Raw genomic sequence first — 15,701 nt, 5'->3', positions numbered from 1 at the left:
CACTGAACAACACTGGCCAGGCAAAATACCTTCATTTTTGGTCTTAAATGTCAGGGATCCATTTTGGTCAAAACTTTACTGGCTTAAAAATGATGAGGTCATTTTAAATGTGCTATAGATTTTTGCTGAAATTTGGAGAACCAACATGTTCAGTAGTCTTTTTTACAAATAGATGTCAACTTAAAAAAAAATAAAGGCTTTAGCTCTGTCTGGTGTTGTTCAGTGGTTAGACTGTCGGCCAGCACACTGAAGAGTCTTGGATTCAATTTTTTAGTCAAGGGCACATACCTGGGTTGCAGGTTCATTCCCAGCCCTGGAAGGGGTGAGTGGGGGAGGAAACCAAAGGATGTGACTCTCTCACATCAATGTTTCTCTCTCTCTCCCTCCCTCTCTCTCTCTCTCTCTCTCTCTCTCTCTCTCTCTCTGTGGGCGGGGGGGGCGACCAAAGAATGTGTCTCTCTCACATCAATGTTTCTCTCTCTCTCTCTCTCTCTCATCTCTCACTCTCTCCCCCCATCTCCCCCCCATTCTTTCTCTATCCCTTCTACTCTCTCTAAAATTCAATGAAAAAAATATCTTCAGGTGAGGATTAACAACAACAACAACAACAAAGGTTTAATTACTAGTTTTTGTTATTTCTAATTTGAAAGTTTTAAAAAGCATTGATTTGGAGAGAAAACCAAGATGGCGGCAATAGGGTAGACACCCAAATGCAGCCTACCACAACAAATTTGAATTTAGAACTGGAAAACAGGGGAGGCATTGCCCTGAAGCACCGGATGGCTAACTGAGAGGAGGCTCTGCCATCTGGGAAGGAGAGAGAAGGCGCACTGAACCTCAGGAACTGTGAAGGTACTGAGAACTGTGCGCGAAAAGATGCTGGCTTACTCTAGGGCGCAGAGAGGGTGGGCCGGGCTGAGTTTGCTACTGGCTTATTCCTGGCGAGCGGAGAGGGCAGACAGCTAACGCTTGGCTGGCTTTCTTGTTCAAGAGGAAAACAGAATCAGCCTATTGCTCTGATAGACGGCCCCAGTCAAGGAGAGGCCAGACTGTCAGGCAGTGGGCAGAGATCTCTCCGAGTTGTGTGAAGCCAGGGCCATTACTGCGGGACTTGGGGAGGAGCCAAAGGGAAAATAAAGTTTGTCTGTACCAACCCGAGACTCTGTCCCATCTGTGGCTGAGCACAGAAGCTCTCCCAGAAGCTGGCTTTCTCTAAGAAGGGACTGGCCGGAATCCAAAGCTTGTCTGCGCCTTTACCAAAGAGGTGCGCGCGCCTGCAACCAATCTTATGAAACTCACAGCGAACAGGACTTTTCTAAGGTGAGACTGACAGGGAACCAAAGATTGTCTGCACCACCCCAAGACCCCGCCCTATCCAAACGGAGTACAGAAGCCCTCCTAGCTGAAACACTGCTGATCCTCACAGCCAATTGGCTTGGAGATCAACACTTCCCAGTGATACCAACAATAAGCAAGGCTTAACAACAAGACTACACACACAGCCCACAAAGGGCTACACCAAGACTGTCCACTGCAGGTAACTGGGAAAGCTGTGCTACTGGGCTCTGCCAGAACACCTAGAACACAAAGCTATTCCAACAAATCAGGGAAACAACTAAAATGCAGATAAGAGGAAGGACACAAAGGAAGGAGATGGAGGAAAAGAAAAGATTGAACATTGAGTTCAAAACTACAGTTATAAGATTATGCAACAATATCCTTAAAAAGGCTGATAAAATAAATGAGACCTATGAGGATATGAAAAGGGATCAACAAGAAATGAAGAAAACATTGTCTGAACTAAAAAATATTATACAAAGTCCTAAAAACAGACTGGAAGATCGCAAGAATCAAGACAAAGATTTAGAACACAAAGAGCCAGAGGACACTCCTCTGCAGAAGCGAGAAGATAAGAGAATCCAGAAAGTTGAAGATAGTGTAAGAAACCTCTGGGACAATTTCAAGCGAACCAACATCAGAATTATGGGGATTCCAGAAGAAGAGAGAGAGCAAGATACCAAAAGAATACTGGAAGAAATAGTGACAGAAAACTTCCCCCACCTGGGGAAAGAAATAGACTTACAAGTCCAGGAAGCCTGCAGAACCCCAAACAAAAGGAATCCAAGGAGGACCACACCAAGACACATCATAATTAAAATTCCAAGAGCAAAAGACAAAGAGAGAATATTAAAAGCAGCAAGAGAAAAGCAGGTAGTTACCTATAAAGGAGCACCCATACAATTGTCAGCTGATTTCTCAACAGAAACTATGCAGGCCAGACGGGAATGGCAAGAAATATTCAAGGTGATGAATAGCAAGAACCTACAGCCAAAAATACTCTACCCAGCAAAGCTATCACTCAGAATCAAAGGACAGATAAAGAGCTTCACAAATAAAAAAAAACTAAAAGAGTTCATCACCACCAAACCAGAATTATATGAATTGCTGAAGGGGGTTATTTAGGAAGAGGAAGAAGATAAAGATAAAAATTATGAACAACGAATATGTAACTATCAACAAGTGACTCTAAAAACCAAGGGAATTAAAAAATCTGATGAACAATATTAACTGGTGAATATAATAGAATCAGAAGTATGGAAGGGCAGTCGACTGATGATTCTCAGGGAAAAGGGGCATAGGGGTGTGGGAAGAGACTGAACAAAAACTGTGCACCTATGGATGAGGACAATGGGGGATGGGGAAAGGACAGAGGGTGGGGTAGGAACCTGGTGGAAGGGAGCAATTGAGGGAGGGAAGAGGAACACATTTGTAATAATCTGAACAATAAAGATTTATTAAATAAATAAATAAATAAATAAATAAATAAATAAATAGCATTGATTTGACCATCAGGGTTTTTTCCAGTTGCCTATCACATGGGCCATAGGGCATACCTGCTCTCCCAGGGTTTCCAGATTTGTATTGCAATCTGCTATTGTCGCATTTTGTAATTCTATCTCTCCATCTTCAGTAAGGTAGCACAGCCGGGTTGCTCTTGGGCTGCCCGCTTTAACAAAAAGAAAAAGACAGAGAGAGCATTTGCAAAGATGGCCACAACAACTAGATGCTCCTGTGTATGTCCCTTCACAGATATGGCGTAAACCAATAGTGTAACTACTTGTTTACACTGAGGCGAATTATATACCTTAAGAAGCAGATGTGAACCTGATCAAACTCCAGGAGACAGAATAAGCTGGAAAAATAAACCAATCGAAGATGTAGTAAAAGGAATGGACAGCTGATCCACAGTAAAGTTTTCAGAAAAGTTAGAATAATGTGAGGTAACACCCTAAACTTCGAACGTTGGCATCATAAAAGGGAGCCAAAGCCTTCTTTGATGCCTCTCCCAAGAACCGGACGCTAGCTGGAGGGATGGTAGGCATAACCAGTACAGTGATTTGTATGCCAACAAGGAAGACACTTAGAAAAACACATACCATTGTGAGTGTCCCTGCCACATGTTTCCAAGGAAGGTCCATATCTTCCCACTGAAATATTGCCAAAAGTAAAATTCCCAGAGGTACTGTTTGGACAGAAATTAACTACAATAAAAAGAAAAAAAATTTTCATTTTAAATTATACTTTTCTTTTCAAATTTCAAACCAGATAAAAGTCAAAATTCAAATCTTTGCCAGTATAATGTGAAGGGAAATAGACAATTTATAGTACTGACTGGCCCACCAACAACTTCATACTTTCTTTTTGAAAAGAAAAAAATACATTTTTATTTATTTGAGAGAGAGAAAGGGGGGAAGCAAAGGGACAGATAGAGAGAAACATAGATGAGAGAGAACCATTGAGATTATAGGGAGTATGCCTGGCAACTAGAAGAACCACATAAAGATAAGTTTCCTCTTCTGCTTCCTGCGTGCCTATAACCTGGGCTTGTGCCCTGACGGGGAATCTGATGAACTCTCGGTTCATAGGTCTATGCTCAACCACTGAGCAACACTGGTTGGGTAAGAACTTCATATTTTCTTATTTGGTTATTTCCATTAAGATAACTAGTATGTTAGATAACAGGTTCCAGTTAAAATGTGCACAATATATGACTTGCCAGAGGTAGGATGTGATCCCTAACACATCAGCAAGAATAATGTATCAAATTAGTTGAAATCTTGAAAACCTTGAGTGGCAAAGAGCCTCATGAGGATGTGGTCAAAGCAAAAACAAAGCCGAAGTCGTGTGTATGTGGAATATGCTGACTGGTAGGAGTGTAACAATGGTGGGAGTGTGTTCCTGGAACCCTGGATCCCAAGCAGAGTACTGAGATGCACACTGCAGATCAACAAGTGACAATGAACTTCGATCTTGAGAGACCTTTGATTGAAGTCAAACCACTAAATTAATAACATCTCTTTAAGAGAAAGGAAGAAAAGACAAAAACTTCCTCCAAGTATATATGTAGCTAGAAAGATGCATCATGATTTCAGAAAAGTTAAATGTGTAAAAATTGTGATATTTGAAATGATGTGATATGGCTTATCACCAGTTGAAGGACATGCAAAAACAATTTCACCCATTACTCTGCATCAGACACTGCATCCAGACAGAAAAGCAGTGCTGAGTTTACAGAGAAACTTGATAGTTGGGAAACAGACAAGGTGTATCAAACATACAGGTAAGTAGCCCGAGAAGAAAATTCAACTCTTGCTATCCAGCTAACAAATACATCTTAAAGCCATCATCATTATACTCTTTGTTACTTTAATCACTAACAGAAGCCTTGAAAAATTTTGCTGCTGTCTTTAGTAACACAGTCATTTAAACCTCACACCTTAGTATTATCCCAAAAAAAACTTACTTATTGTACATCTCAGTCCTTTCCAGTCTTCTGTACAAAGACATGTGCCATTTTGCCAGGTTCCACCATTCCTGCAGTCCCCTTTAAAAGGTCTTCCTGAGGAGGGAGGTGTTTCTTAAAAAAAAAACAAACAAAAAAACACAAACAAACAAAAAGCAGAATAATATGTAAAGTGGCTGATTGGTTTTGTGACCTTTAACTTCCATCTGTAAAATTATTGCTTTGAATAGTATTGCTGAGATATATTCTTTGTAATATCATTATAGGGTAAAGAATGCTAACTAGACATCACAGATACAAAAAAACACACCCATATTTGAAAGACACAACATGTTGACTAAGATGATGAAGATCTACTTAGGAAAACATTATATAAATAACATAGATGATAGCTATTTAAATAGATGATAGAGGATAGATAGATAGATAGATAGATAAAATTAGGTAGGCAGACCAACCAACTCGACACTCAAATTTGTAGGAATATAAAAGAGAGATGTTGAGGACAGAGGTAACCTATCCAAGGGACACTTTTCAGAAGAGGTGTTATTTGAATTGAATTTTAAGACTAAATCTAGAAAAGCCAAATGCAAATGGATAGCCCAAGAAGGCAGAATGCAAAGTACAAAGTACAAAAACATGGGAACTTCTGATATGTTCAAGAAATAGAGAAAAACATAATATATCAGGAACACAGGTTCTATGTGGAGCAATAGCAGGTTATAGATTGGATTATGAGTGGTCATATAGACCAAGCCAAGTGGATTTAATCCTACAGGAGTTTAGAAAGATCCTGAAACAAGTGAGCAACATAATGAGGAATGCTTTTTTAGGACGATATCTCAATCAATATGGGAAGTGACTGAGACAAGTAAGGCCTGTTAAATGAGGCCCTAATCTAAAGCAGTAGCTCTATGGAGGTTATGAGACAATAGATTCGGGAAGCATACCTGAGATAGGATTATTACGATTTACTGACTGGTTAGTTTTGGTTGGGGACACTGAGGTCTTTAAATCTGAAGACAAGGATGATGAACAAATTAACTAAACTTAAGAATACAGGAAGGAGGAGTTCCACTTCCAATAACGATGGAGTAGATTGTACCATATTAACCCTCCCACAGATAACCATTTTAAACTCTGGACAAAAGTAAAACCAACAAATTACTAGAGGACATGGGATAACAATGAAAAGCAGACAAAATCTGAACAATATTTCAAGTTTATACAGTCTTCACACTAAGGGCACTGCCCAGTCATACAGCAGGTGTGGCTGAAAATCCAGCAGAAAGCTAGTCTTAATGGGTTTAGAAATAGATTAAACATAATTATTCAGTTGATTTAAAAAACATGCCAAGGTAATTCGATTAGAAAAGAAAATATTTTTCAATAAATGGTGCTGATCTGAGTAAGCATACCACAATTTGAGAAGACCATAGACCTAAAGGCAAAAGCTAAAACTAGAAATCTTGTCTAAGAAAATATAGGAGTATATCTTTGCAACTTTGAGAAAGACAATTTTTTTTAAAGAGCACACAAAAAGCACTAAACATAAAAGAAAAAAATTGATGCATTCAACTTAATCAAAACTAAATACTATTCTCAGTGGGAAGGCGGGAGTGGGATTAGGTGGGGTGAGATTAACCAGGGAATATAAATGCATAGCCCATTAACACAGACAATAGGGTGGTGAAGGCCTGGAAGGGCGGGTGCAGGGTGAAAGGGCTCAATGGGGGGGGGGGGGGGGGGGGGGGGGAGGACATCTATAGTACTTCCAACAATAAAGATAAATTAAGAAGTAAAGGGTATATTGTATATATTTACTTGAATTTTTATTAGTTAAATCAATTTCAGAGTCGTGTAAAAAACGACAGCAACCCAGCCCTCGCTGGTTTTTCTCAGTGGTTAGAGCATCAGGCTGTGGACCTAGGGTCCCGGGTTCAATTCTAGTCAAGGGCACATGCCTGGGTTGTAGGCTCAATCCCCAGTAGAGCGTGTGCAGGAGGCAGCCGATCAATGATTCTCTCTCATCATCTATGTTTCTATCTTTCTCTCCCTCTCCCTTTGTCTCTAAAAATCAATAAAAATATATTTAAAAAATACTAAGTACTACAACTCATGAAAAGACACTATTAAGAAAATAAAAATGGGAGTCACGGAGCAGGAGAAAATTACATCCTTACTAATAAAAGACTAAGTAATCATCATGCCCTCACACATGATACCCTCACACTGTCACGAGATGGCTGCACACCCAGCAGAGGCAGGCTTCCCACGGTCCTGCGCACATGCCATCGAAGTGGGGACCCCGGTTCCAGCCTACCTCTCTGGGGCAATCCATTGAGGAGCCCTGGATGGGCGAACAGGGCATACCTCTTTGGGGCAATTGATTGCAGGGCTACAGCACTGTGAGAGGGCACAGGCCAGGCTGGTGGGACCCCCCACCCAAGTGCACGAATATTGTGCACTGGGTCTCTAGTATATATATAATCAAGGAAAGTGTATCCATAAATATAAACTAGAATTGTAAATTAGAATTGTAATTTGTAAATTGTAAGTTGTGAAATATACACATTACTTATAAGAATACAAACAGCCCTTTAAAAAAAAAATGAGTAAAAGACTTAAATAGACATTTCAAAAAAGACACCTTTAAACATATTTGATGACGTTATCTGCGGATTCACAGGCACTAAATACATGAAAATGCCCAGTATCTTAGTTGCCAGAGAAATGTAATTTAAAAGCACAGTGAAAAGAAATATCCTTTTACACTCCACCAAAATGACTATAATTACAAAACTGACAATGACAAATGTTGCTGAGGATGTATAACAACTAGAACTCTAGCAAATTGCTGCTGGGAAGTTCTTTTTTTTTTTTTTTTTTTTTTTACAGAGAGGAAGAGAGAGGGATAGAGAGTTAGAAACATCGATGAAAGAAAATCATCGATCAGCTGCCTCTTGCACGCCCCCTACTGGGGATGTGCCTGCAACCAAGGTATTGATACATGCCCTTGACCGGAATCGAACCTGGGACCTTTCAGTCCGCAGACCTACGCTCTACCACTGAGCCAAACCAGTTTCGGCTGCTGCTGGGAAGTTCTAATGGTACAGTCATTTTGGGAGGCTGTGTGACAGACTCTTATAAAGCTAAAGATGACACAGAAATTCCATTCCTAGACAGACATGCAAAACTTGTACATAAGACTTGTACATGCCATGGCTGGTCAATGCCAGGAAATAAAGGTTCATCCCTCAGTCTCAATACCACAAAGAATATATTTTCCAAAGATAGCTGTACTATGCACCCCTTCTCACTCTTGTAGTATGATGACAACACTTCTCCATTGAGAGGCAGGGTGTTTGTTCCCTCTCCTGGAATCAAATGGACTTTTGTATCTGCCTCAGCCAATAGAATTGAATAAGTGATATTTTATGACTTTAAGGTTTGACCATAAGAAGAAATTTGGCTTCCACTTGGCTCTCACTCACTCAGGATATATGGGAGACTATAGGTGACATTTGAAAAACCTGTCTCCTCCAAGACCTCCCTGCTGGAGATACCAATGAGAGAAACTACACAGAGATAGAGAAGCATGATGAGCTTCAGCTGTCCCATTCTTTCAGTCTTTTCAGCCCAGTCTCCACATATGAGCAAAGAAGATGTTAAAATGACCCCAGTTCCAGCCATCTGAGGGCAACTGCATGAGAGATCCTGATCCAGAACTACCCAGGTAAGCTGCTTCAAAATTCTGGATCAGGAAAACCATGAAACATAATAGATGGTCACTGTTTTAAGCCACTAAGTTTTGGTATGCTTTGTTCTGCAGCAATAGTAATTTGTAACACAGAGGGCAATCCTGAAGAACTAACCCAACTTTAGTTGTGTTACAGTTCAATTTTTCCACCAACCCAATCCTTCTTTCATCATTCCCCAGAAAGTATTGATCCCATGAGCACCGGTTGAATCATGTATGCAGACGAACCTTCAATTTAAAATGTTTTCTAGAGAACCCAGTTCTGGCAATTTTATTCATGGCAGCCAAAAGAAGAAGAAACCACCCAAATAGTTCATTAACAGATGACTGAATAAGCAAATTATGCTTTATTCCTACAATGACATACTGATTATTTAGCAATAAAAGCATAAAAATAATGGCCTGGAGGCATCTTAAAACACTATAGTAATAAAAGTATTCAGACTATAGAAGAGTAAATGTTGTATGCTTCTTTTTATGTGAAATTCAAGGATAGCTAAAGTAACCTGTGGTGGGAAAATAAGAACAAAGGGTAAGGAGTAGAGGTGGGGAGATTGACTGGCAAGGAATACTACAATTATAGCTGACACTGAACACAGCCTAACTCCCAGTCAGATAAACTTAAAACCTTACTCTAAAGACCTGTACCTCAACCCCTTTTACCTAATACATCATGTCTGACTTCCAATAAAAAATTACGGGGCATATTAAAAGGCAAAAACAAAACAAAAGAAACAAAAAAACACAAAACAAAACAAAAAAAAACAACCCACAGCCTGAAGAGATAAGAAAAGCATCAGAACCAGACTTAACATACAACCGTGATTTTGGAATTATCAGACTAGGGATTTAAAATAATTATGATTAATACTAGAGGCGAGGTGCACAAGATTTGTGCACTAGTGAGGTCCTTCAGCCTGGCCTGTGCCCTCTCACAATCTGGGATCCCTCAGGGGATGTCGGACTGCGCAGGCTGGCCTATATGGATCAGGCTGAAACCAACAGTTTGACATCCCCCAAGGGATGTAGTAGTATGTGAAGTGGCAGGTGGCTGGGGAGGAGCCCAAGCCCAGGCTGGGGAGTGGACTGCTCCCGCTCATCTGGGCCCCAGTAGCCCTGCCACAGAGATGGGAGAGGGTCATGTGGCCGAAGCTGTGCTTGCCAGCTGTGAGCCTGGCATCTGGAGTCAATCAGTCAGCTGAGTAGTGTTCCCACTGTGGGAGTGCACTGTCTACCAGGGGGCAGCTCCTGCATTGAGATGGTGGTCAGTGTGCATGACAGCAACAGGTCGACCAGTTGTTCAGTTGCTTAGGCTTTTATATATATAGGTGCTAAAAAAAAAACTTAATGAAAAATATGGACAGTGTGTAAGAACAAATGGGTTATATAAGCAGAGAGATTAAAACTCTAAGAAAGAATCAAAAGAACCAAAAGTACTATAATAGAAATAAAGAATGCCTTTGATGGGTTCATCAGTAGACTGGACATGATCAAGAAAAGAATTGATGAGCTTGATGAAATGTTAGTAGAAACTTTCCAAACTATATAGCAAATAAAAAAAGAAAAAAATATTTAACAGAATATCTAAGAACTAGAGGACAAAAGGTATAATATATACTTATCAAAGGGAGAAGAAAGAGTATCCTAAAATAAATGACAGACAGAAAGCCAGGAGTTTCAGAGAATGCCAACCAGGATAAATGTAAAAAACAAGCAAATAAAAAACTATTCTTCAGTATATGTTATTCCAATTGTAGAAAGTAAAAAGACAAAGAGAAATTTTTGAAAGAATCAAGAAGGGGGGAACTTCCTTATAGAGAAACATGTATAAGAATAATTTTGGAATTCTCCTCAGAAACCATGCAAGCAATAAGAGTGGAATAAAAGAAAAAACTGCCACACACACAAAAAATCTTGTATCCAAAGAATTATCCTTTAAAAGTAAAAAAGAAATAAAGACATACTCATGGAGAAAAAATTTGAGGGAGTTTGTCATCAGTAGTTCTATTTTGCAAAAACAAAAATGTTAAAAGAAGTTATTTAGAAAGGAAATAATATAGGTCAGAAACTTGGATCAACTTAAGAAAAGAATTAGAGAAAAAAAATAAATGCAGGTAAAATATTGTAAAATCATTTAGTTTTTTATTCTAAATTGATTGAACAGATAATAATTTGTTCAAAATACTAATAGCCCAGAAAGGAACTCACTACAGACTGATTCAGTTGCCTCTCAGCATAATCATTATGGCTTGTTGCAGTTTAGGTTCTTACAAGGGTATTTCTTGGATCACATGATCCCACACATCTAGAGGAAATAATGAACAACATAAACAGACCCAGAGAAAGAGAACCAGCGATCAGACTCTCAAACCTCAGAGGGAAAGTAAGGGAGGATGGGGGTAAGGGGAAGAGATCAACCAAAGGACTTGTGTGCATACATATGGGCCTAGCCAGTGGCCATGGACAACAGGGGTTGGGGGGGCATATCTAGGGAGGGGTTTGGGATGGGAATGGGGGAATAAGGACAATTATGTGAGACCATAATCAATAAAAATAAATAAATTAATTAAAAATAATAATAATAGCAATTATGTATCAGGTGATAACAGCTTACAGATAAATAAAATGAATGACAAAAATGTTATAAGGGATAAGAAGGAAGATTGATACTCCATATGAGGCTATATATATATATATATATATATATATATATATAGTTGTTAGAAAGTGGACTTAGATTAATTGTAAATATATATTGAAAACTCTAGGACATCCATGAAAATGTTTTTTAAGGATAAATGATATGTTAAGAGTGAAGAGAAAATGAAATCACTTAAAATGGTCAATTAAAGCCAGAGAAGGCAGAATAGACAATGGCTGTGGAAGAAACAAAGAAAAGAAAAAGAAAAACAGTTACAAATATAGTACATGTTAATCCAATATATCAATAATCACTTTAAAACAACATGGCCTGAATATACTAATTATAAGGAAGATACTATAAGAATGAATAAAAGCCCTGGCTGGATGGCTCCATTGGTTGGAGCATTGTCAAGTACACCAAAAAGTTGCAGGTTTGACTCCAGGTCAGAGAAGGCAACTAATTGATGTTTCTCTCTCTCTCTCTCTCTCTCTCTCTCTCTCTCTCTCTCTCTCTCTCTCTCTCTCTCTCTCTCTCTCCCTATTTCTCTCTCTCTCTCAAGATAAAAAATAAAATAAAATGTCCTCAGGTGAGGATTTAAAAAATGTTTTAATTTAAAAAAAGAATAAATAAAAAATAAAATCTAACTATAAAATTAAAAAAATATTTTAAATAAAAGACACAAATAGATTAAAAGTAAGGTAATGGGAAAGTTAGAGAAGCTACATTGATTTCAGACAAAGTAGACTTCAGAGCAAGAAACATTATCACGGATAATAAAGAGTGACATGTTTAGGAAAGTTTAATCCACTGTGGGGAAAAAACCAATATACATAAAGTGTATAATCTTTATTGAAAATAAAGGGTGTTCAATATTAACTACTTACCTATTTTAATAAACTGGTTAATATTTTAATAAAACTTTCCTCAATAGTATAATGTAATATAAATATTTTTTAAACAAATGCAGGAATATATGGCAGTTCTTAGGACTGTTCCTGTTTTGAGCTAGTCAATTGAACTTAATAATTAAACCTATTTTAGGTCTTCAATTTGATAAATTGCTTTAATCCAAAGGTCCAATCTAGGTCAATGGCAACTTTTCTAGGAATCATTCAGAGAGGGGAGAAAACTGTGCACTAAATTATTTAAAAATTCATAACTCAAAATAGTAGCAAGTATTTCTTGAGTGATCACAGGGTACTAGACATCATCTTAAACCTGTAAATATATTAACTCATTTAGTCCTCATAAAAGTCCTATAAAGGTAGGGCTTATTATTATTCCCATAATAAAATATTAAGGAATAATTATTGAGGAATGTGCTCAAATTTATTCAGCTAATAAGTGCTGGCACTGAATTTGAACCCAGATAGTCTGGCTCCAGAGACTTTTCCCCCTATTCTAATACTCTCCCACTCCCCCATTCCCACCTCCACCCCCCAACCCCCGCCAACTCTTGTATACACTCTTCACCACCATATTTTATAGTAGATCTTCAATAATATGTTTTACCAAAGATCCTTGGGTGCTGGTTGTATTCAGAATTTCAAGTAAAAATATCTAATAACTTGAAATCAAGGAAAACTCCATTAAGCCAAGTTCCTAGGTTCTTAATTTAAGAAAGTGACTTTTGGCATGAATGCATGGAACAGAATGACAGATCTCAGAGGGGAGGGGAGAGGAGGGGAGGGGAGGGGAGGGGAGGGGAGGGGAGGGGAGGAAATGGAAAGAGATGAAACAAAGAACACATATGAATATATGTATAACCCATGGATACAAACAATAATGTGGGGAAGGCCTAGGGTTGGGTGGGTGGTGGGTGGAGAAGGTAAATGGGGAAATGGTTTTTTAAATATGTTTTTATTTATTTTAGAGAGATAGAGGAAAGGAGAGAGAGGGAGAGAGAGATAGAAACATCAAAGAGAAACTTCAATCTGCTGTCTCCTGCATGCCCCTGACTGTGAATTGATCCTGAAACTCCTCCGCATGTTCCCTGACTAGGAATCAAACAGCAACCTCTTGGTGCATGGGACAACACTCAACCAACTGACCCACACCAGCCAGGCAGTGAGGGACATTTCTAATACTGTCAAAAATAAAATTTTTAAAGAAAGAAAGCCAGTTTTGCTAAGTGGTTAGCATTGGCCCACAGACTGAAGGATCCCAGATTTGATTCTGGTCAAGGGCATGTACCTCACTTGTAGCACATTCTCCAACTCCGGTGGGGGCAAGTACAAGAGGCAACCAGTCTATGTGTCTCTCCTGTGTCTTTCCTCCTCCCTTCCACTCTCTCTGAAATATCATTGGGGCAGGAGGGTGGGGGGAGAATATCCTCAGGTAAGGATTTAAAAAAAGAGAGAAAGTTACTTTAGGGGCATTTGAGATCTTGCTTCCTGGCCATTGTTATCAGCTTTAGCTTAAATAAACTCATAAAAATTATCAAAAAATGTAACTTGAAAAATAGAATCAATCAGCAATTTAAACATCACTACTGGTGTGAAAATAACCCATGCTCCTAAGCCTATTACAAAAGATTTATTCCCCCCAAAATTCCCTTTCTGTTTATAGAAATTATTGTCTTGATTTAGAGAATGGTTATATGAAGAAGCAAGAAGAGAGACTGGTAACAGACCAAATGAGAGATTTACAACAGCGGGATTGAGACTAATCTACAGCTGCCTAAAACCCAACTTTCTCTATTCAGATAACTTCTCTGGATCTTTTTTTTTTTTTTTTACCCCGAAACACAACCTTTCCACCAGGAACAGTTATATGAGTCTGATTTACTATCAACTTTGTCTCTTGAGAAAGTACTGTAAATCAGTAAAATGAAAGCCAAGAATCTGTGGACAAATTATTTTCTGAGAACCAATAAGCTTTCCTTCCCAACAACATACATTTCTTTTCCTTTTTTTCCCCCAATAAACATTTTATTGATTTTTCACAGAAAGGAAGGGAGAGGGAGAGAGAGCCAGAAACATTGATGAGAGAGAAACATCAGTTAGCCACCTCCTGCACATCCCCACTGGGGATGTGTCTGCAACCAAGGTGTATGCCCTCGACCAGAATCGAATCTGGGACCCTTGAGTCCACAGGCCAACACTCCATCTACTGAGCCAAACCAACCAAGGCCATACATTTCTTATTGTGCAAGAATTTCAGTGCTATAAAGTCTAACCTTGGGGCTTGGGAATATTTCAACCTATTAAAGCCTGAGACATAAGCATGTCCTGTGATAGGGAATAAAGGCTAGAGCATCTGTAAAGGCAGTCATGATGGCAGAGAGCAGGAATTCCTATTATCCAGAAAAGGCATAGGATAAGGTTGGATAATCATAATCAGCACTGCTAATATGTAATGAGATTAATATATTCTCCCATTGGTAAGAGTTAAAAAACAAAAAAACACCCCCTACTATTCTGATTATGGACATCGACATTTGTCTATGTTTAACTCAAACTTGGCTCAAGTTGTAAAATGAAAATGTCAATGAAAAGGTAGACAATAAAGCTTAGTAATGTTTTAATTTTGCTTTTATCATCAAGTGTGATGGGACATAAAAGTTGTACTGCTTCTGTGTTACAAGGTTCTTACTATTGAAAGCACAGCTCCAGCAGAGATAGAGCACGACTCTAAAAATACACAGGACAAGGAGGGCGCTATTCCATGAAGAATGCCCAATGAGAAAGGGTTGGAGGGCTGTCAAAACTTAGATTTGCTCCAACTTAAATGATTCTCCAAGATAGTGGATCATATGGTTAAACAAAGAGACCACACACAGTCGGAGAGATCTTAATGAAGCCAGAGTCTCAAAAATAGTCAATATGTTGCACAATTTGAAGCAGGGAAAGAAAATCAAAATAGTGTCTGTGTTGCCTATAAAAACAAATCCAGAATTATGTATATTTTAATACTAGAAGTTCAATGCACAAAACTCGTGCAAGAGTAGTCCTTCCTTTCCCCGGCTGCTGGCACCTGCTTCCCTCTGGCACCTAGGACCCAGGCTTCCCTCGCAGCCCCAGCTTCATCTGGAAGGTTGTCTAGAAGGATGTTTGGTCTAATTAGCATATTATGCTTTGATTATCATAGATTTAGAGGCAACTGTTATTTCACTTTTGAATATAGCTATTTGGTAACTCTTTGTTCAGTTTCTTTCCTTTTTTTTTTTTTTTTTTTACATAATTCTTCATTTACTCATTAATTGTGTTTTGGCAACTATAGTTCAAATACAGTTTAGGTACAGGGACTAGATTAGTAAATCAGGTCCCTGACTTATTCTAGGAACTTTCATTTTAAAACTGGGGAGACAACAACCAGAAAACAAATAACTAAAAATTATGAAGTGATAAAAGCTATGAAAAGAGAGAACCAAGATGGTGGCATAGGTAAACAACTGTACTTGCTGCCTCCCACAACCACATCAAAACTACAACTAAAAGACAAAACAGCTATCATCCAGAACCACAGAAAAACTGGCTGAGTGGAATTTCTAC

The 15,701-nt window shown here is 38.7% G+C and overlaps 1 protein-coding gene across 1 annotated transcript in view; it reads right to left on the bottom strand.

Annotated features, from left to right (window-relative positions):
- ADGRG7 (adhesion G protein-coupled receptor G7) overlaps nt 1-15,701 on the bottom strand; it is a 71,728-nt gene that overhangs the window by 48,536 nt on the left and 7,491 nt on the right. Inside the window, exons 3-6 of the mRNA XM_045583790.1 lie at nt 5,755-5,820; nt 4,805-4,918; nt 3,438-3,542; nt 2,856-3,007 (exon numbers count right to left, since the gene is read on the bottom strand). Of these exons, the coding sequence (XP_045439746.1) occupies nt 2,856-3,007; nt 3,438-3,542; nt 4,805-4,918; nt 5,755-5,820 (437 nt within the window). The remainder of the gene's footprint in view (nt 1-2,855; nt 3,008-3,437; nt 3,543-4,804; nt 4,919-5,754; nt 5,821-15,701) is intronic.

Source organism: Pipistrellus kuhlii, unplaced genomic scaffold (assembly GCF_014108245.1).
Source record: "Pipistrellus kuhlii isolate mPipKuh1 unplaced genomic scaffold, mPipKuh1.p scaffold_m20_p_2, whole genome shotgun sequence".
Classification (NCBI taxonomy): domain Eukaryota; kingdom Metazoa; phylum Chordata; class Mammalia; order Chiroptera; family Vespertilionidae; genus Pipistrellus; species Pipistrellus kuhlii.
The sequence above is the reverse complement of the archived record's forward strand: the minus strand, read 5'-3'. Positions and strand labels throughout refer to the sequence as shown.